Genomic DNA, 23486 nt, shown 5'->3' with positions numbered 1-23486 from the left:
ACTCAAAATAAACATGCATTCTCCTTATCTATGGAACATTTATCCACAAGCGAGCATCACAAAACTTCTTTTACGGGCCTTTATGTTTCAGTTCCAAACGCTAGTAGTAAACTGCCTGAGCATATTTTCCCTCGATTCCTTTGGATACTGTAGGATCGAAGAATGGGGCATGGTTTCCGGGATGAGGGAAATCGAAAAAGCACTCCAAATTAGATTAAATTCAGAGAAATTTATCTTGGGAGTAAACGCGCACAGACAGGTATAACTGTAAACAGCCATCCCAAGGCATACCACGCTTGCTGAGCACAAGAGATACCACTCCTTTACTGGCAGCGAAGCGAAGTCTAGCACACGTTACGGGGCAAGAAGGCACACGTCCCTTCCTACCCCCACAGCGCCGCGCACGTACTGGGCAGGGCCTTGCCCACGCGCAACAAACCGCTTGCGCAACTCCCCGCCGCAGGGCCCTCGCCGGGCGGGAGATAAATGACAGGTTGGAAAAACCTCCGACGGCTGCGCACGCTCCGGCGTTTTTTCATTTCGCTTTTCTCTCTCCCACCCTCCCCGCCCTTGAAGGAGTCGCGTGGCCACACCCGTCCGCTGCTGCTCTGGGCCCTTCCCCCTCATTAATATGAAGGCAGAGGCGCTGCTGACTAATGGGCGATGAAGCTGTCACTCTGGCACCTACTTGTTGGGTGTTCGCACAGCAGAGGCGCACAGAGGAGCGAGCGGAGTTGCGAGGGACGGCCGCCGCCGCCGCTGCTGGCAGACCGTTCCCTTTTCTGTTGCGGAGTGCTCTCATCTAGGTGGATCCCGGCTGGCGAGCGCTGGCTTGCGCCTTCGCGGGTCCCAGGCTGTTAGGCTAAGCATCGGGGGAGGGGGCGATTAAGGCTCGAGAGAGCTTTCAGCTTGCACCCGGCGGAGAGCCTTCCTGCCCTTCTTGCCGCCGATGCGCCGAGCAGCGGCTGGTCGATGGCTTGTCGAGTCCTTGCCTGTCTTCCCTGATCCAAAGGCGTTCGGCTCGGAGCAGCAGGCATGCTGGATTGTGGCGGGCGGCACTGGGCTCTTTTTGCTGCGGCGCTCAGGCTGTGGCTGCTCCTAACTTTATGGACGCAGGTAAAAGAACCGCCTGCGTTTTCGGCAGGTTTGGCTTGGGGTGGTGGTGATGATTGTTCCAAAGGGAAGAGCGGGGAAGGGTAGCTTTGGGCGGAAAACGATCGGGGACGACTTTTGTGCGGTTTGTTTTACCTTGCCACTTAAACCCAGTGGTGAGATTGGAGTACCTTGTGGCTCCTTCCTTTTAAAAGGGGGGGGGAGATATACATTCTGTTTTGTGAAACTAACAAAAAAAAAACCCGATTTTGCTTCGGGGGAGGTTGGAAACCTTTACGGGTCTCCTGATGTCTATCTTGCAAGCTCCCTTAACAACTCGAGGCTTCCAATGTGTATGTATGTTTGCTTTGGAAGAAACGCGGAGGCAAACTTGCATTGCACGTTTGCGCGGAGCAACCCTCGGCGTTGTTTTTAATCCATTTCCCGAACGCGTTGATATAAAAAGCAATAACACGGTTTGCATGGCTTCCAGTTACTTTTAAACGTGGGGGAGTTCCTATTCGGCTGGCATCAAAATAATTTCGAAGTGCCTATTTGAGCTGCCAATGGAGTGTTCTGCAGGTCTTTTGCGCGGCTTGCAACCAGCCTTCCTATTCCTGCGATAAGCCGGAATTGCGGCACTGTTTCCTCTCTCCGATGCCCCTTTGAATAGTGCGTATAGTTTTAATAGTTTTTATCAGAAGGCTACTTTGTCGTTGGAAACTCTGGAGTGGCCGCTTGGCACTCCCCCCCCCCCCCGACACTACAGTTAATGAGGTTCTCCCTTTTTGCCTCTTTATTTTTAGGTCTCCCAGTCCACGGGCTATTTCGAGCTGCAGATTAACTCGGTAAAGAATGTAAACGGCGAATTGTCGAATGGGGAATGTTGTGATGGCACGAAACCCCCAACGAACGTGGACTGTAGTCGGGATGAGTGTGATACTTACGTGAAAGTCTGTCTGAAGGAATACCAGGCTAAAATCACGCCTATTGGGACATGCAGCTACGGCTCCGGATCTACTCCTGTTCTTGGTGGAAATACTTTTTATCTGAACAGCCGAAATTTTCATCAGGGTAAAAACCACGACATGGGGAGGATTGTTATACCTTTTCAGTTTGCTTGGCCGGTAAGTTCCATTTTTCCCCTCGTTCCTGGTCTGTTTCTCTATAAGCAACCGTGGTTCTGCAGCTGTGTTTTGTAAGTAGCTGCTAAATGGGCCGTCTTGCCGCTGCTTTTGACTCTTTACTTTGTGGGTAACAGCAGAACTGTAACTTGAGTTGGGTTTTTCTTACGCCCTTTCTGGTTTGTGGAGGATAGTGTGTCTAACGGGCGCCTTTCTTTTCCTTCCTGCTCTTCCCCAGCACGCGGAATTGGGGGGGGGGGGGGGAGAAGGCAACCACATTCAGATTGGAAAAAGAGCAGTATTGCAATCTTTCACCTTTCATGATAAAACTGCAAGTTTCCCCTCTAATACCCACGAAACCCAGCCACGCACGCTTTGTATTGCGGGTGTGTGGGAACCTCGCGCGAATTTGTGTGGCGCGGGGTAATGAAGCTTTAGTTTCCACGAGCTAGTGGATGGGGACAATAAAACTACCTGTGAAAGAGGGGATTACTTTGAAAAAAATTGAAAACGGCGCACCTAGAGGCATCTTGTAGGGGCGTGTCTACACTTGGTGGGAGCAGCTGCCAGGAGTGGCGGGGGGAGGGGAGAAGTAGAAGCCCGGTGTGTGATAGCGTCTCTTAGCATGTCCAGGTGCGAGTAGTTGACCTCTGCGTCAAACCTGTTATTGCTTTGGATTCTCCCCATAGAGGAAGATATTTACGGCTTGCATATTCTCGGGTTCTCCATCTTTTCTCTCCAGCGAAAAGTGCTGCTTGCCCAACCCTCTGTTAAAATACATTTGTATTATATACACCTCCAGTTTCCTGAACACTTCTTGGATTTGCAAAAGGCGTCTTTCCAGCAGAGGGCGCGTGTAGCTAGTTTTCCGCGTGGCTGCGCCTTCGGGGTTTATTTTATTTTAATTTATTTTGCCTTTTCTTTTTTTTTTAAAGAAATACTTAACGTGTATCACAGGGCGTGTTGCGCAAAAGAAGGGAATTGTGCCGGCGGGGCGTGGAAGGAGGCGGTGGCTGCCGCCGCTGCAAAGCAAGCAGCTGCTCTTAGCCCCGAGCTACGGGAAAGCGCGGGGCGCGTGCTGCTGCTCGCGAAAGGCGCGAGCGACTTGGCTCCTGGGACTAGACCTGGCGGGTAGGGAGGAGGCGTGGCGAGAATACTCACCCGCCTGGCGCGCGCTTCAACAGCGACCGTTGGACTTAAGAGCGTTTAAGGGCGAAGCGCATAGGAGCCTCGCTGCTGCTTCTTTCGTCTCCTCGGGCTTAATGGGGAGGAAACAGCTGGAAAGCCGCTCCTGGTTTTCCATAGCATTCCTCTTTCCCTTCTTCGTGGTTTTTATTTTATTTTATTCCAACTCTCCTCACTATTAGGAAATCCGTAATTTCTCCAGACGAATTTTAATTTATACCAGAATTCGATTCATGGTATAAAGTCTGTGTTGGGTACATGTGAAGTGGTACATTTACTGCAAAGTGGTAAGAGACCAAGAGACGAAGAATTTATAATTTGTTTAGGAATTCATTTCTCACTTCAAATTCTAGTTTTATAAAAAAAATCTCCATCCCCTCTTTCTTCCTCTTCCATTTTTTCTCTTTTTCTATTTATTATGACAAATAAGTGACTGGCTTATTCACTTGTTAAGCTGAGTGATGGCTTTAAAATTCACTCATGACTTTCATCATGATAGGATGGAGTAGTAGTACAAGTTACTCATTCTAAAAACCATGGTTCCAAACTACAGTGGCTGGACTTATTGAAACATATACATATTACACTTAACACCTATTAAAAAGATTTATGTTGAGCTGAAGAATGATTTGGGCTTGCAGCTTGTGTATAGAAAGCACATTCTTAACTGATTTTGATATAATCTCAATGGGTAGCATATAAAACTGCCAGTGTGGAGTTGTCCTTGTGAATTTTTACAGCACTTCCAAAGCATGCAGATCAAATGTGCAACAACTGTAGGATCATATTTTCACCCCCCCCCCAAGAGCAGCTGCATGTGATTTCTGCTCATGAGTGCTTGTATGACAGTAAATAATGTACTTTAATCTTTGGCTGTTTACCAGAGTACGTCTAGATGTATGATTGTTTGCAAAACAGAATACAGTATTATATGTACCACAGGGAACAAATGGGAAGTGCTTAACAAAAAAGAGTTGTCACAAAAGAATTAGGTTGGTTGACAAAAGATAACTGATGGAATGGATTTCTCTAAAAGGAAAATATATTTCCTAAATTCAGATGCTGAATTCTACCAATACAGCAGGTGTATAAGAATATTTGTTATTTGTACTTTTTAAATAGCTTCTATTGGTGTGTAGGAATGGCTTGAAATAATAGATAGCAATAGAAGATAAAACAAAGATTCTATAGAGAGTACCAAATACAATACAATCCACCTGTTTTTAGTTTTAAATGGAGTTTGTTTAGCAAGTTGCAGTGGCTTGTGATGGTCACTTTGATATCTGACTGTACTTATTGCATTCACTGTTGAATCTATTTTGTTGCTATTAGAAGCTAGGAATTCATATTTTCATAGTTGTCTTCTTAAAAGTTACTTGAATGATATAATAAAAACTATTCCATTCTTAAAATATTTCCTTTCATTGAAATATTCTTTTCATTGCATTTATTAAGAAAAGGATTATAAATGCAAAATTTGTGGGAGATAGATGTCTTGGTGAGATTTTGGACTTGGAAGTTTTTCAGGATTAAATTGGAACAGTAAAACTCTGCTTTGAGTATACTCTGTATGGAATATAGTTGTGTAATTGTGAATAATCCTTTATTGATGAGATACCTTACATTCTATCCATACAAATTGTTACGAATTTTAGAAAGCTGTTTCTTGGTCTAAAGGCTGAGCAGTTTTTATTAGCAACTGGTGATTTTTGCTACCTGAAAGTAATTGCTTATACTAATACTTGATATTTAAGGTCTAAATATTATAACATAACATGTTTATTTGAGGGAATAGAAACTAGTCAGTCATTGCTCAGTACATTCTTTTGTCTTTATACCAGTGGTTCTCAACCTTCCCAATGCTGCGACCCTTTAATACAGTTCCTCACGTTGTGGTGACCCCCAACCATAAAATTGGTGTCTCGGTTCCTAAGACCATCAAAAATATTTATTTCCGATGGTCTTAGGTGACCCCTGTGAAAGGGTCATTCGACCCCCAAAAAGGTCCCGACCCACAGGTTGAGAACCACTGCTTTCTACAGATTTGGATGCCAAAACAGTCTTCCGACTAAATTGGCTTAGTTTTTAGTCACATTTTGAAAAGGTCATATTTTATCTTCAGCACTTAATTTTGACTAAAGCACTTCATGTATGCTTTAATGATAATATATGCTCTAATCTTTTTAATATTTGTAAGGCCCTTTCATTTGATGTATTGCTTCACTTCAAGAGCTGACTAAGCATCTTTTCAACCTGTTGACTTTGCATTATTAATACTTTGTTTAAATCATTGTGCAAGTGTTTGAAGTTGGGAAAAAGTCAACTTTAATAAGTTGAAGTAATAAGACTAGGATCTATAAATGTTTCTCCTGGCTTTATCACATTTCAAAAAGGAACATTTTAAATTAATAGCAAGATGATCTACAAGAATATTTCAGGTTTTCACATGTAATCTTTTTAGTTTTTAAATATTCCCATGTGATAGATTATAAGGGGCTAACTGAAACAACTGTTGAGTTCCTTGTGTGTGTGTGTGTCTGTCTGTCTGTCTGTGTGTGTGTGTGTCTTTATAGGATTCTTTGAAATTACTCTTCAAAAATAATGGTACAGCAGACCATATCTGATGACTGGGGGTATGCTAGTAACGGTATAAGAAAGATGAGAAGCAGCCATACTTGCCTGAAGGGTAACATATGTTTTAACAAAACCATATTACTCAAGCCACAGTGCCACAGGATAAACAGTCTGCAAATTGTCAAATTAACTTGAGGAAAGGCAGTGGAAATGAAAATGTGAATCTTTCACTGTGCAGAGTAAAATGGGAAAATGCTTCCCATAGTACTGAAGATAAGACCTTTCTATGCAACTATCCACAACTTTTCTTGATAAAATACTACAAATTATTGTCTTTTATGGTGATTAACATAAGTCTAATCTTAGATTTTTTCCTACACTGATGAGTAATAAAATGTAAATGGGCTATTCATCTTTTGTATGCATAATATTGCAATTAAGAAAATGGGTCGGACACAGCATAGTTATCTTCTTGGGATTATTCAGTTAAGCATATATCTTCAATTATACCATGTGTGTAGTTTTAATTCTCACCTTATTTAAGAATGTCTGACTAGACTTAAATTTCTCACTTAAGGTGATGCTGAGTTTTTATCAACTAATAGTATTTTTACATGAGTGAACATTTACATTTGTTAGGATATGTGTAGAATGCAGTAGAGATCTGTCCTGTAATGTAATTTACCATAGGTTTTTTTTACACTTGTTTAAATTGCTGTAAAACTGTTTAAATTGCTGTCAACATCACAATTATTTTGATAGATGGGTGATTATATAAATTTATTAAATAAGATAAATCAAACATTTTCTTAAAATCTGTAAGACACATGAGAGAGTTTACTATCACAGCAGTGTATGAAGGAGTTACATATTTTTTTGTGTGTGTGTCATAATAGACTGTATATAATGCTTTTAGTAAGGTAGGAATAACAACTAGGAGAGAAAGAATGTTGATGTTCGATATTTGAGAAGACCATTACGAATAGTATGGACAACCAAAAAAATCAAATGGATTATTGAAGAAATCAATTCAGAATTTTCACTTGATGCATACATGACCACATTCAATTTTTTCTACTTTGGATACACTATGGAAGGAAAACAAAGAAGAAGACAACTACCGCAAGATGGATGGACTCAGTTACAATAATGATGGGTGCATGATTGAAATACATGAAGAATCAGATGATGTACAAATCGGAATGGAGAAAATATGTGGTTAAAAAAGGGCAGCACCAACTTGATAGCACATTTTCAACTTTCTAGAGTGATAACTTCAGCACTTTTACTCCAACTGTGATAATGTTGCTGTAGTTTTGGAAGAAAGAATATTTTTACCTGTATTTTTCGGATTATTTTGCAGCCATTTTTAGAGAAATAAAATCTGATCAAATTGTTGCTCAATACAAATTACTGACAAATTTGGTTATGTCCATGGTGGTACAACTGGAATTAGAATTTGGATTTGTCTACTAAACCAATTATATACAACCAGCTTTGTATATGAAAATGAAAGAATCTTAGTCTTTTCAGACTGTTATGTTTTATTAGTAAAAAGACTAAGTAAGAATAATATTAATGTACTAAACTATTGTATTGGGCCATGATCCAAATGCAATTAAAACAACCTATTATTTACATAGTTTTAATTACTGTACTCAATTGTCTATATTCAAATGATAATTTTGCTCAGACTTTGCCTTCCCATGCTTTTTAAAAAGTTTATTTTTTATTACAGCAAATTCAAGTTTCAATTCAGCATAAGACTGATAGGGTAAATCTAAAGTAAACTGATAGAATCTATTTGAATAAAATGGGTAAAAAAATATCTTGGAAAAGTGGTCAGGATGGTGAACAATTACAAAGATGAATATATATTTAAGCAACATTTGTAAAACATTGGTCCTATTAAGACATTAATTTGCAATGAAAGATTGGTGTATGTTGTGTGAAGTTTAACTATCTCAAAGCAAAATAGTATTTTTAAAACATATACCAACTTCTAGATAAACTAAACATTGTTCAGAAGCCATTCCGGAGCATGTCGGAATGTGTCTGAAACTGCTTCACAACATATCATGGCAATGAGTTATGTACATTTGCACTCATAGGAGATAGCTCAACTCAACCTGTCAAAATTGTATCTGTCACTACTCATGATTAAAGAGTATGTTAGATTTGTTTGGTTACATTGAAGCACTCTTATCTTGCTCAAAAACTGGCTTATCTTGCTCAAAAACTGGCTAATTGAAATAGTAAATCCATGCATTATTATGTGAGATGGGGAGGATATAGACTTTATTGGGTAGATAGTAAAAGGCTGCTGTTCAGGAATTAAACATACCAACCAAAAACCTAAGGAATCATGAAGTCAAGCAAGAGAGAGGATTTGTGAGTCTGGTTAAGATTTGGTCAGTTGTCTAGCTTATAAATGATGTCTTCAAAACAGATTTGCTTTAAAGACTATTATTTCATATGAATTAACAAAATAACCTCTTATTAGGACTACCTTGTATCCTTGTAAAGTTTTGATAAACCCAAAAATTAAGGCCCTTGAGTAAGTGGAAGTGATTACTTGATTCAAAGATCAAGTTGCTTGGCCTAACACTACAGATATTATAGGAATACCTGTAATATCTTTTTAAGATTTAAAAAGTATAGAGTATTGTAATCAAACTGATTTGTTAAAATGACTTTATTTCAAATTGAATTAATGAAACTTGCAGCAAAATAGAAGCAATAATACTAATAATAGATTTCATAGTATTAATACTATTTTTCCTCTTAGAACTTTTAAGTTACATATTTGATGTAAGAATTCAGCTGATAATATGGAAGTTTTAAGATAGAATTGTAAGTTTGTCTTTTAGTATCAATCTTCAAAAGTAAAGGAACAGACTGTCATGAAATATGCCACAGACTGTCACTTCATACCCAACAAAAATCAGAATCGCAAAATCATGGTATTAACTGTAGGACTCTATGGAAGTGACACTTGGATTTTGAAAAAGCAGAATCTGAAGTGTGTTGATGCCTTTGAACTTTGGTGTTGAAGAAACTCCTGAGAATAACATAGCCAAGAAAACAAACAGATCATTAAACAAATCCACACAGAGCTCTCACTGGGAAAAAAATGACCTGGCTCAAATTACCCTACTTTGGACACATTATGCAAATGAATAAGGTAGAAGGAAAGAGAAAAGGACAACCATCAAAAACATAGATTGCTTTAGTTATAGTGGTAAAGAATGCACCATTGGAAAAACTGAAGGATCAGGTTAGGGGAGATTGACATGGAGAAAAACTATGTTGCTACAAGAAGTTGAAAACAATTTAATGGCACAGAATAATAGAAAACCTGGTTCTGATTGCCTACTTCACTCTCTCTGTTTGAAGAAAGGTGTGTTATCCAATAGATGTTTTTGTAAATGAAAGGAAGCCAGAGTTTGGTTATTTACTGATTAATCCCCTTTTCTATTCCCATTCATTCTAGCATGGATTCTGTAAAAGAGTAGGGAAAGTAGCAATGTTCTATTGATATCTACAGAACTTTCAATTTAATTAAAAATATTGTGTTTAAGAAATCAGTATAAATTAGTTTATAATGGTTGAGATTATTTTTTTAAATTATTATATGTAATCTTAGATTTTGATATGTTCTACATTATGTTTATGTTCGTGGGCTACTTTGCCTAATTTAGGTATGTGCTTATACATCTACTTCTTTGTGTGAAGTCACTACCGGGTCATGGTCTATTTGGAATTGGGCCGCACAAGTGACTAGCCAGATCTGTGTCCGTGTGTTAATATTTTTAACGTGATATGCTAATACTTTTTTGACATAAAATATTGGTTATATCTCTTGATCACCAGTAATTGGAGCTTTTTTTCCTTCCTAGGTTATATATATGGCTGAATTATCGTTACTTCTAAAGTTTTTTTTTTAGTTTTATATTGAATTTTTCATTCAACAACTCAATTAGGTTTACATAATATTCTTCTCTCCAGCAATAACTCTATGGAGTAGAATGGATTAAGAGAAAATGATGGGCACTTAAAGTTACATGATGCTTAAAGTTGCACAATATTATTTTTTTACATATAGAGGACTATAAACTGATGTATGTATTGAGTTGCAGCAATAAAAGGCTACTATATTTCTTAGCATTGAATGATCACATATTCAAATACATTTACTGTGTTTGCATTTATACCCAAACTATGTATTGATAATTCAGTAACATAATACATTTTGGTTCTATTTGAAAATTTGATAGCTTCTTCATGCGGGACACTTCGATATTGAAAGCATACTTGTGATACATAAAATACTACTATAGATTGCAAACACAAAATAGGGAATATCTGTAACAATCTAGCATTTGATATATTAGTTTGCAGGATCAGGGAACTTAGCATTTTGAGTCCATAATTCATCATATAAAAAGTTATGTATGTATGAATATGTGTGTCACAGAAGACCGATAAAAATTGCAAATGTAGGTTTGCTTGATGAGGTTGCTAAGAAACTGAAGTCTCTGGAGGAAGTGGATATTGTCTGGCCAGAAACATAAAATTTTGCTCTCCAAATGCCTTTTCTTTAGATAAATTTCATGTGTAAGGAAAGAGAATTTTGAACATTCTTAAGTAGTTTTAAGTATCAACAGTAAATACAAAATTGTAGTCAAGTTCAGATATTGCATTACATCATGATTTTTTTTAATGATAAACAGACCATAAATGGCTGGGTGATACAACACAGGAAACCACAAAATATGTTTTAAAGACCAAAATACTGGAAGCATACTAAACAAAAAACCAAAGAAACCACATTAGTAGTGGTATAATTTTTGAATCTAATTCTTCCTTTTTACAGGTTCTAAAGCCTTTTGATATTTTGAACCCCCTCTTATTTATTCCAATTACATGAAGTGAATCCACATGAACGCCCAGCAGTTAAAATAGTAACGTACATCAACCATTCTCTTTACCATAAATTTTATCTCTTAATTTCCAATTTGTGTATTAAAATGCTAAAAAAACAGTCATTACTAAAATCTCTATCAAAATACATACAAATGCATCATGATGCCTACTAAAGGCTCTTTGGAATAATTCTGTCTTCATTGCTTTCTTACAGATTTCCACGGGGGGGGGGGGATCTAATATGCAAAGGAAGACTAAAGAGCCGAGGTGGCGCAGTGGTTAAATGCAGCTGACTGTAGTTCTGCAGTTCGGCTGTTCAAATCTCACCGGCTCAGGGTTGACTCAGCCTTCCATCCTTCCGAGGTGGGTAAAATGAGAACCTGGATTGTTGTTGGGGGCAATATGCTGACTCTGTAAACCGCTTAGAGAGGGCTGAAAGCCCTATGAAGCAGTATATAAGTCTAACTGCTATTGCTATTGCTACTTTCCACAAATTGGTACTATTATAGAAAGGCATTACCTTCTCACCTCAGCTTTTTAATCTCTGGAAAACGCCAGACATTTAAGAACCTGTCCCTATTCGATTGCAATACATGGGTCTGAAAAAATGGGTCCTGGAGAGATGTTGATTCCAAGTCACATGGAGCTTTTTACATCTTGAAGGCCTATAAATGTAATGTTCATTTATAACTGGAGATCCACAGCTGGTGCCCTTGCCAGAGCTGAATAAAGACCCCTTGACCAGTTTCCACCTCCTTTAAACAAGAACCATAAAACCAGTAGGATCCCCAAATTACTGTTGCAGCTTCCTGAAGAATAGTGTCTTCTGCTCAAGAAACAAAATGTGGAATTTAATTCCTCATTGGACTGGAGGTAATCACATATTTCTTGAGTTTAATTACAGCTTATTTAATTCTATCCAGATCTTAATAGCCTCTAGGCACTAGGGCAAAACTTCCAATATCACCTGTATGCCCTGAAGCATGCTGATGATTCTCATTCAAATGATCAGATGAGTTTTTCCAGCAACTTATGTTAATCAACAAGGGAGATATATTAAGCCCTATGGCATTTCATAAATTTATAGCTACAAGATCCTATAACCACTGACTGAAACTGCCCCCTAAGGACCCTTATAATGCATTTCCTTCATCAATTCTTTTAAGCAGTCAAGAGCAATATCAAGTTTAGTGATATGCAGGGTGGATTTGATTTAAATCATCTTGATTTAAATCACTAGTAAAAAGACTTGATTTAAATCAAGACGATTTAAATCAAGACGATTTAAATCATAATTTTTAAAGAGCAACTGTCATTTCTGTCCCATAGCGGCTCCTCCTCTGACCCACTATTGACTCACCGACAGTCACATTCACTTTAATGGGATGACTAATGATGTGGCAGTGACACAACAAGGTGAGGGACATGGTGGGCTGTAGGTGAGTGGATGCCTGATAAAAGACACTGCCATGATAAATCTGAAATGACAGGTGCTCTTAAAATGCAACAACTCATTCTTGCTGGTAGTTAGAATCGAATAATATTATTTGCAAACAAAACAATCATCTTCTATCTAGCCATTTAGTTAACTACTAGTTTCCAATCAACATTCTATTTCCATATCACCAATCCAAATCTAATCTATTGGTAACTAAAATGCAACTCTCCTTACTGATTGAAAAGTTGAAAAGTTGCCTGGAAAAATAATAGCAATCAATTCATAAGTTCTTAAACAATTGCCTAATCACAATGTTTGGATTACTTGTAACAGTCAGCTTCTTTGTCATATTCCTTTCATATGAAAAGCAAACTTGGAGGAATTCAAGATAAGATCAAGACCCCAGGTTTTTCAGAAATGTGGATGATTTCCCCTTCCCATTGGAAGTTTTCAAATAGGTATTTTTGTCTTGAGAAGGGAGATGGATGACTCATAAAGTGCTTCCCAATTCAGTGCTTCTTACTCAATGGATATCACAAAACACTTGAATTATGCCAAAGCTATGCTGGTTGATTTGAAATACAGAAAAGAATATGGTCAGGCTTTGGAGGCTCCAAAGCATTTGATATCTATATATAACACATCTTATTTACCACATCTCTAAACAGAAGTGGTACACAGGTAAGTTTAATGGCACTGAGTGTCAGATGTAAAAGATCAAGTTCATACTTGAAAGTCCAACTAATTTGCTAATCATGCCTATGCATAGAAATCTTCCCAACTAAAAAGATTGGATCTGATCTTTCACACCTGACAGGGATGTGCTTAACCTTATAGGTGGTGATGAATTATTAAATTTGTTTATACAGTACTTGGAAGTTACTTCTGTCAAGCATGGGAAAATCAGGGAAGTTCAGGCAGTTCAAATGAATAAAAGGTTTAGCGCAAGCTTATGCTCTCTACAAGAATCTGAACTACTAGCAGTTAAAGCAAAGAGGCAGTAGATGGAATTCAAGGTGGGTTGGACTTAGATCTCTTGTGAGCATGAAGGGACTTGAGACTGATGACGCATTTGAGCCCTTCCTTGGGCTCAGTGTAGTCATCTACAACTTCTTTATATATTTATTTTCTTTTTCTCTTGCACTTTGTCTTATTTCTTTCCATCTTTGTGTTTAGTTATATTAGTTCTTACTAGTGTAATTAAAATACATTTTGTGGTCCTAAGATCAAAGGAAAAGGAGTGAGAATTTGTTTTAATAATTCCCACTGAGTTTTCTTCTGCCATACAAAGGCACATTCAAAATGGTTTAAAAGTATTTGGTGTTGCTATCTTTCAATACTCAAACCAAACATTTTTTTTCACTGCTGCCAGATAGCAAAGTCCTTACACTCTAGTGTGCCAAGATCACTCCATTCTCTCAGAAAGTCGAAATGAGATCTGTTGGAAGACTGCTAGCAAGCAGTAACATGAAAGGGATTCAGCTTTTTTCACCTAGACCAGGGTTGTCCAAACTTTTTGCAAGGGGGGCCAGATTTGGTGAGGTGAAAATGTGTGGGGCTGATCATTCAGCCTGACATTCTTTGAACCATTAACATTAATGTGCGGTGAAGGAAAAAACGCTGACTGGCGGGGATGAGTGACAGGCTGAGCCAGTGGGGAGAAGAGGCTGTGGGCTGCTCGAAATTTGAAAACGGGCTGCAATTGGCCCCGGGCTGGACTTTGGGCATGCCTGGCCTAGACTTTATCATTCTAAATCAGACATAATTGGATTAATATTGCATATAGGACTAATTTATTGAAAGTACATTACAATATTTTTCAGGAGTATAAGATGCACCTTAGTTTTTGGGGAGGAAAAGAAGTGGGGGGGATTCTGCCTACCAGATATTCATGTGGCTGGCATCCTTAGCCTGATCAGCTTCAGCACATTACCTCACTAGTTGTGGGCACTCGTGTATCAACCTCGTTGGGACTGATATGCAGCTTGAAAAGCACAGCTGATCATCAGAGGGAGTTCCAGTGAGTAAAGGTGGTGAAGTGCTGAAGTGGTAAGACAAGGCAGCAGCTGTTCCATTTTGGGCTCCGCGCCTTGTGTTTTCGGCATCCAAACTCTACTTTTGAGACCCGTACAAGGCTGCGGAGATCACCAAAGCAGATTGCCCCCAATCACTGCCTGAAAATGCAACGTGTGGAGGCCTAAAATTGGATGTGCAGAGGCCAAAATCACGATGCAAGGAGGCGGCGATGTGCTCTGGCAATCCCCGCAGCCTTGAACAGATCTCAAACGGAGCATTTAGAGGCTGAAAATGTGAGGCACAGAGGCCAAAAAATACAAGCCACAGAGGGGGCGATGGTCTGTTGCAAACTCTGCAGCCTGGAACAGGTCTAAAACATGACAGAGGCTGAAGGATGGGGGTTGGTGGGTGGGCAGGGCTTCATTCGGAGTATAAGAGACACCCAAATTTTCACCCTCTTTTAGGGGGGGGGAGTGCAACTTCTCCAAAAAATACCGTAATTTGAAACTAAATTATGCAAGCTCCAGTAAAGTAAGTTCCCACATACTATATATGACATAGCGCTAAGGTGGTGTGTGACCAGGACGGCATGCAAATTTCGATCTCCTTGCTGGGCCACAGACCTGGTCACAGCCTTGGTTTGAGTTAACGTGCTGCGTTGGGGCTTTGAGGAGGAGTGGTGTGTGGTTTTACCAACTAGACCATGTCTACCATGATTGGGTGGTCGGCCTGTGCTGCTGCTGCTGCAACAGCCTTCCCAGCCCCCCCCCAGACTTCCCCCCTTCTGCCCCTTGCTTCTGCTATCCATTATCCATCATCTGCTGCCCAACAGGAAGACCTTTTACGACCGCACCCTAGGCCCGGCCAGCTACCACTCCAGTCATTTCCGAACTTTGGACTTTTGGACCCTTTTCCCCCACTCCCCTCCTACCCCTCCTACCATTGTTCTGAAGGTTGCCCTGTTTCACCTACGCCGCCTTGGGACTGTGCCCCTTCGGACTAATGGCGAGAATCGGGGGGATGAGGCTTTGGACTGCCTCCTGTTCTAATCTGGCATCTATGCCCCCCCCATCTACATCTACAACTATCCCATCTATCTTTGACTCTGGACCCTCACCCCCCCATACCTTCACAAATTCCTTGATCGGGCTTGCCTTGCGCAATTTTTATGGATGTTGTGTGTATGGTATGACTGTGGATGCTTGTGCCCCTTAATTTTAATTATTTACTGTATCCTCGTATTTTTAACTGCCTATAGTGGGGATTGTTTGAATGGGTGACTGTATGTATGAGAGGACTGGGAGTGCAGCCTGGTGCCTCCTCCACTGAGTGCTATTGCAGAAGTGGTAGGGTGCCCAGACCTACCTCCCGTCCTAGAATGATTGATATAGATAGCCTGCCGGAGAGAGCGGAGGCTATGGGAGGGGAAATGAGGTCTACGGGTGCGGGGGTGGGCCGGAGCATTATGGTCATGACGGGGAGGGGCAGGTACGACGGGAACTTAAAAGGCTAGCCATTACCAGGGAAGGAGGGTTCGCTACGTCACAGCGATCCCTCCTTCCGGCCCTGTTAGTTCCACTCCAGGACCAGATGGTGAGAGTTGTCAGGGCCCTGGTCTCAGGCTGTTGTTGCTAAATGCCAGTTCTGTGGTTCACAAAGCTCCCCTCGTCTGGGACCTAATATTAGACGAGGGGGCAGACCTGGCATGTACTGAAATCTGGCTGGGTCCGGAGGGAGGAGTCCCCCTCACTGAAATGTGCCCAGAAGGGTTTCAGGTGCTCCATCAGCCGCGACCTTAGGGAAGGGGTGGGGGAGTGGCTGTCATCATCCGAAGGTCATTAGTTCCTCGTAGGATCCCTGCTCCGGAGCTTGTCGAGTGTGAGTCCCTGTTGGTGAAGTTGGACCTTGAGGGTCAAGTGGGCTTGTTGTTAACGTACCTGCCTCCCAACAGCGTTGCAACAGCCCTCCCCTTGTTCCTCGAGTCAGTAGCCGAGCTGGCGGTAGAGTTCCCCAGGCTTATGGTGCTGGGGGATTTCAACCTGCCTTCGCTCGGTGAACACTCTGACGGGGGCGCAGGAGTTCATAGCTTCCATGACAGCCATGGACTTGACCCAAGTAATCCGGGGTCCGACTCACTCAGCGGGTCACACGCTTGACCTCGTATTTCTCTCGGAGTATTTTATTAGGATTTATAGGCCGCCCTTTTCCCTGAGGGGACTCAGTGGAGCAGTGGAGACGTGATCTAGATTTGAAGAGCATTAAGATCTTGCCCTTGTCATGGTCTGATCACTTCCTGCTGAGGCTTGACTTTCGGAAACCAATCCCCCACTGTAGGGAGGGGGAACCGATTAGGTGGTTCCGCCCCAGACGCCTGATGGACCCTATGGGATTTCAGACGGCTCTTGGAGAAATACCTGAGGCTCTCATCCACAGTCCGGTAGAGTCCTTAGTCGCTGCTTGGAATACAGCGGCGGCGGGGGCTCTAAACCGGATTGCGCCTTTACGGCCTCTCCGAGGTAGTGGATCCAGGAGGCCTCCTTGGTTCACCGAGGAACTCTGGGAGATGAAGCGCCAAAAGAGACGTCTAGAGCGCCGCTGTAGGGCTAGTAACTCTGAGTCTGACCGAGCACTGATGAGAGCCTATATCAGGACCTATCTCGGGGCAATACGGGCGGCAAAATGTGCGCAGTTTTCCACTCTTATTTCATCTGCAGAATCGTGCCCAGCAGCCTTGTTTAGAATAGCCCGCTCCCTCTTGAAAGGGAGGGATGCGGACGACCCTTTACAGGGTAGAGCTGAGGAATTTGTCCAGTTTCTGACGGATAAAGTCACTTGGATTCGGACGGACCTGGACTCCAATTGCACGGTACCAGTCGAGGTACCGGGGGAAGGTCTTGAGCGGATTTTATGGAGCAAGTTTCAACTTGTCGCTCCTGAGGAAGTGGACAAGGCCATGGGAGCAGTGAGTGCCTCCACCTGTATACTGGACCGGTGCCCCTCCTGGCTGGTCTCGACCAGCAGGGAGGTGACACGTGGCTGGCTCCCGGGAGGGATCCTTCCCGCGCCTTCTAAAGGATGCGGTAGTAAGACCCCTCCTGAAGAAACCTTTTCTGGAACCAGCCATTTTGAACAACTATCGTCCAGTCTCCAACCTCCCCTTTATAGGGAAGGTTGTTGAGAAAGTGGTGGCCTTTCAACTCCGACGGACCTTGGAGGAAACTGATTATCTGGATTCTTTTCAGTCGGGTTTCAGGCCTGGTTACAGCACGGAAACTGCTTTGGTCACGCTGATCGATGATCTCTGGCGAGCCAGGGATAGGGCTCACTCCTCTATCCTAGTGCTTCTTGACCTCTCAGCGGCCTTCGATACCATCGACCATGGTATCCTTCTGCGACGGTTGCGAGAGGTGGGAATGGAAGGCACCGTCCTACGGTGGTTCTCCTATCTCTCGGACAGGTCGCAGTCGGTGTTGGTTGGAGGGCAGAGATCGACCCCTAGGCCCCTCAATTATGGGGTGCCGCAGGGTTCGGTCCTTTCCCCCCTCCTATTTAACATCTACATGAAGCCGCTGGGTGAGATCATACGCCGGCACAGGATTAAATACCACCAATACACGGACGATACTCAACTGTATCTGTCCGCCCCATGCCAACTCAGCGAAGCGGTAGAAGTGATCTGCCAGTGCCTGGAGGCTGTTAGGGTCTGGATGGGAACGAACAAGCTTGCACTCAATCCTGACAAGACTGAGTGGCTATTGATGCTCCCTCCCAAGGATGGTCCAGCTATTCCATCTCTCAGCCTGGGTGGTGAAATTATACACCCCTCAGAGAGGGCCCGCAATTTGGGTGTCCTCCTGGACACGCAGCTGACGTTAGAACACCATCTTGTCAACTGTGACCAGGGGGGCTTTTGCCCAGGTTCGCCTGGTGCACCAATTGCGACCCTATCTGGACCGGGAGGCCCTTCGGATGGTCACTCACACCCTCGTCACCTCAAGACTGGATTACTGTAATGCATTCTACATGGGGCTGCCCTTGAAGAGTGTTCGAAGACTTCAGTTAGTTAAGAATGCAGTCGCGCGAGCGATAGTGGGCATATCTAGGTGCACCCACGTTACACCTATCCTCCGCGAGCTGCACTGGCTTCCCATTGGTCTCCGGACGCGCTTCAAGGTGCTAGTCGTTACTTTTAAAGCCCTACATGGTATAGGACCTGGCTACCTGAGAGACCGCCTCCTGCCATTTACCTCCCAGAGACCCATAAGATCTCACGGACTAGGCCGCCTCCGGATTACATCTGCTGGTCAATGTCAGCTGGCGACCCCCCGGGGGAGGGCCTTCTCTGTAGCTGCTCTGGCCCTATGGAACGATCTTCCCGTGGAGATCTGGACCCTTACTATCCTTCCGGCCTTCCGCAAAGCGACCAAGACCTGGCTGTTCCGGCAGGCCTGGGGCTGTTGATTTATCCAGCCCCATCCTAAGTTATGAATGTTGTGGAATTTTAATGTTGTTTTTTTTATCTTTTGTATGTTCCCCCCTTCCTTTTTTATTTGTAAGCCGCCCTGAGTCTCTTGAGAGTGGGCGGCATACAAACTCCATAAATAAATAAAATCAATCAATCAATCAATACTTACAGGGCAAGCATGAATTATACTCAACTAAAGCTTGTACTTTGAATTCTCTACAGGCTTCCCCATGTCCACAAAAAACACTAATATGCTTAATATGAATTAAACCTATAGGGACAGGGTGGAAGAGCAACTGAATCTTTCTACTTATTTCACTTTCCAAGTTGTCACTCTCCCCAAAGCTTAGCAACAGAGGAAACATTTTACAGAGGCAATATTGAATGAAGTTAAATATTCTTTTTAAAAGGTACAATGTATTATCCATGCAATATTACCTTGCAGCATATGCATATACCTCTCAATTTGAATCTGTTTCTCTTACAAACCTATTCCCCTTCTTAATTCCTTCTGAACTTCTCAGCAGTATTACATATCACCAGAGTGGATTAAAATTGATGATTTAAAAATATATATCAAAAAATGTATTTTTAAAAATTTAAATCAGATTTTTTAAAATCAAATTTATTTTAATAAAATGCTTTTGGAGTAAAAAGATACATCAATAATTTAATTTATTCATCAGGAAATGGAGCTTAGTTATGTAGCATGAGGCTTTATATTCTGCAATATTTTTGGTAAACTCATTCAATGAATCCAAGCTCTGCAAGCTAAATAGGAAAGCTTCATTTATTGCTGCTTGTCTCTACCAGTCTGTCTGGGAAGTTACTGCTGTTTTTGAAAATATACTTTGAGGAAGTTAACATTCATGTGGGTAAACCTAATAGATCATATATTTGTATTGTGCTATATTCTGCAAACAGATAATGGCAATTGTTGATTTACATTCAGTAAACATAAAGAAGACTAGAACTCTGACTTCAGTTTGCATTTACTTTGTAGTCTGGTGTGAGATTCAAATATGTTTAAAACATCAAAAATTGTTAATTTGAGCTTTTTTTCTTTAAAAAAGGGTATAGGTTTACATTCTATATATGATTTTGTGATATTTTAAATAATATCTCGGGTGATTATTAAATTAAGTCAGATGATAAGGATAGGGTGTTTAATAGCTATTGTGTTGTTTATAAAGATAATAAAGGCAGGATATAAATTAAATAAATAGTGGAAGCAAGGACAGTTTGCAAAAACAGAATGGTATGGAGATGTATGGGAACATATGTATATAAAAGCAAAGTATCACTCATGCATCATCATGAAATCTCCAGAACAATAAAGCCTACAAACTTGAAATTTGGCACATATGTTCCTCTTGGCTTCTAGGTGCTCGTTAAGAAAGGATTTTTCAAAATGACCATCAAATTATTTCTTATATTATTATTAAAATGTTCTGATGCTAAGAAGTTAGACATTCTACTCCCCCTCCCCACCTGAAAAGAACTTTTTTCCAACTGCCACTTGGGCATGGGTGTGGCCAGTGAGTGACTCATCTGGCCTGTGGACTGGGACTTCAGTGTGTTCCTACCGGTACGGTACGGTTCGGCCAAATAGGTAATGTGTTTCCCCGAAAATAAAGACGGTCTTATTTTCTTTTGACCTACAAAATATGGCTTGGGCCTTATTTTATCAAGGGAGGGCTTTTTGTTTTAGGTTTGCCGGGCAGCTGCTCTCTTGTGAGTGGGCTCCGGTACAGCCTCAGGGAAGAACAGCGGTGTTGTACTGTCACAGCAGCACAATCCAGCAGCCATGAAGTGAACATGCTAACAAGCACCCACCCGGCAAACCCCCTTTCCAGCCGGGCACAGTACCATTCACTGACCTAGGGGTATCGCCAAGCCGCGTGAGTGTCTGTTCGCCACCCGGCTCCCGCGGCTTGGTGCCTTCATGAGCGGTTGTTCTGCTCCCGCTCGCGCACCTCACAATGCCCTGGCCCAGCTCTCCTTGCAGAGCCAGGGCACCTCCGCTGCTACCGCCTGCCGCCATCCCAGCATGGTTTTTTTCAGCAGCTTCCAAACCGAGTCTTCTGGCAGTGGCCACTCTGGGAGTACGCTTTATGGTTGTGGGCTGGCTGCTGGCAGAGCATACACTCAGAGCGGCCACTGCTGGAAGACTCTGTTTGGAAGCCGTCGAAAAAGCCATGCTGGGATGGCAGGGGGCTGTGGCAGCGGAGGTGCCCTGGCTCCGCAAGGAGAACTGGACCAGGGCATCATGAGGCTGGGAGGCACTTAAGCGGGAACAGAACAGCCGCTCACGCAACCCCCCTCTCCAGCTGTGCAGAGCGCCATTCACGCATTTCAAAGGCGCCAAACCACGGGACCCAGCGGCTACAAACGGGCGCTCACACGGCTTGGCGATACCCCTAGGTCAGTGAATGGTGCTGGGCCCGGCTGGAAAGTGGGTTTGCCGGGTGGCTGCTTGTGAGCATGGTCGCTTCATGGCTGCTGTGTTGCAGCCGTTTGCCTCTGAGGTTGTGCCCGGTTCTTTGGGAGCCAGCTCGCAAGAGAGTAGCCGCCCGGCAACCCCCTCTACACCTGGGCACAGCACTGCTCACCAACCAAGCGGTATGCTGAAGGCACCAAACAACGCAAATACCTTTGCCCTCTCCCCAGTTCCCGTGGCTTGGCACCTTTGGGATACCACTAGGTTGGTGAGCGGCAATCTGCCTGGCTGGAGGGGGGGATTGTCCAGCAGGCTTTTTAGTGGGGGAGGGCTTATATTTTTGCCCACCAGAAAAATGTGGCATGGCCTTATTATCAGGATATGCCATATTTTCAGGGAAACACGGTAGTAACTTCGGCGGACACGTGACTGTACTGGTTCTATTGGCTCCACAGGCGGTGCCATCTTGTTTTTTGTTTCTGCGCATGCACAGAAGCCTTTTTTTACTACTGCTCCCTCACGCATAGTGCACATCAAGTGTGCAAAGCGTGTCCCTGAGTGAACTGGCAGTAAAAAAAATCCAGAACTCACCTGTGGTTTAAACATTCTACTCCCCCTCTCCATCTGAAAGGAGGAGAAGGGGATAAGATAGGAGAGGCTTCTGTGATGCAAACCTGAGGGAGAGAAGGGAAAAGGAGAGGATTCATGGGGCCAACCTGAGGGAGAGAAAGGGATAAGATAGGAGAGGCCTCTGTGGGACCAGCCTGAGGGAGAGAAGGGGAGAGGAGAGGCCAATTGTAACTACTCAGTGTTCAAGCTTTAACTGTCAATTCATTAAGCCCAATAACATAGTTTCATAGCAAAGCATGGGTATCCAGCTACTAGTATTGATATAAACTGACCTTTAGCTTACTCCTTTTCTTGATTTTTGTAACTTGTCACCAGTTTCTTTAGCTTACTGTTTCTTCCTTTTGTGCATCCAAATAACTTCATAAAACCCCCAAAAGGTTAAGATGATGGCACCCATTTTTCTTCCAGCAATCTATTTAGAAACAAAACAGCAAAACCAGCAACCTTATTTACAAACAAAACAGGAAAAAGTCAGTCTCCTAATTTCTAGGCTAGTACCTCAATCACTACTACAAACTTTCTGTCTTATAAAATCATTTTATAAAATATAAACATCTGAATGGCTTTTTAAATCAGTCATTATAAGAAATCCCATAGAGAAGATACAGGTTAATTTAAGTACATTTAAAGACATAAGTCATTCTCTTTGAACATTTCATCATAGCATGTCTTCCATCCTTGAGTTAACAAAAATTCTGGGATTGCTGAAGGTTGGGTCTGCTGAAGTAGGCTTGAGTTGGTTAGATGCAATTTTTATTGGTATTTTATCAATGCAGATACCTTTAGAAGAGATGAACAATGGGTGTTAAATCAAAACAAATCAGATTTATAATTAGTCCTGCAGTCAAAATTCCTGATGACAGGATGCTTGTTCAGATACAGAAAAATGTAGCTTATCAAGGCCATTATTTAACTAATGGAAAGCTCTTTAATCTTTGTATTATAAGCTCTTTGGCAATTGTAACCAAAAACAGTATTTATTTCCTTTGTCCTTTTGTTGGTTTCTACACTATTGGTATGTAATTAAAATGAACATAAATATTGACAAAAAGAGAACCACTATGGTACATGATCATATGTGTTTGAACGTTTTGTTTCTAAACTTATCACTAAAATTTCATCTTGAAAATCATATGGGTATTTGACATACATGAAATAACTTGTTGATTAATTGCAATTTTAAACTAAATTAAAATGTAAACTACACATGCCAAAGTAATTATCCATTGAAGTTATATGCCGCCTTATGTGATTGAAAATCTTTTAGCAAAATCTAATAATTTCAGCTAATTTATAGTTGAAGATTAACAAATATTAAATAGAGAGAATTTTGAAATAAATAAAACTCTAAGACAATAACTAAATGTAAAACTACTTTTAGCTGAAGGTATTCCACTCTGCTTTTGGCAAATTATACAGTCATGTGAAAAAGTACACTACATGTAAAGTTTGTTTTTTAATATATGTGGAAATACCAATATTTTATATTCATTCAAACAATATATAAAAGTAAAGGTAATATACATCCTTGACATTAATATCTAGTATTGCTCCTTTTGAGAAAAAGAACCTTAAATAGATATTTTTTATAGCTGC

The 23486-nt window shown here is 41.7% G+C and overlaps 1 protein-coding gene across 2 annotated transcripts in view; it reads left to right on the top strand.

Annotated features, from left to right (window-relative positions):
* Positions 1-721: 721 nt before the first annotated feature.
* Positions 722-23486, top strand: part of JAG2 (jagged canonical Notch ligand 2) — a 77757-nt gene continuing 54992 nt past the window's right edge. For both annotated transcript variants that reach the window (XM_087727216.1, XM_014072245.2), the window contains exons 1-2: positions 722-1116; positions 1899-2219. In XM_087727216.1, coding sequence (XP_087583342.1) covers positions 1036-1116; positions 1899-2219 — 402 coding nt within the window. In that variant the 5' untranslated portion in view covers positions 722-1035. The remainder of the gene's footprint in view (positions 1117-1898; positions 2220-23486) is intronic.

This window comes from Thamnophis sirtalis, unplaced genomic scaffold, assembly GCF_051295495.1.
Source record: "Thamnophis sirtalis isolate CommonGarterSnake01/CBP01778 unplaced genomic scaffold, rThaSir2_p1.2 scaffold_1, whole genome shotgun sequence".
Lineage (NCBI taxonomy): Eukaryota > Metazoa > Chordata > Lepidosauria > Squamata > Natricidae > Thamnophis > Thamnophis sirtalis.
This window is presented reverse-complemented; position numbering and strand designations above follow the sequence as displayed.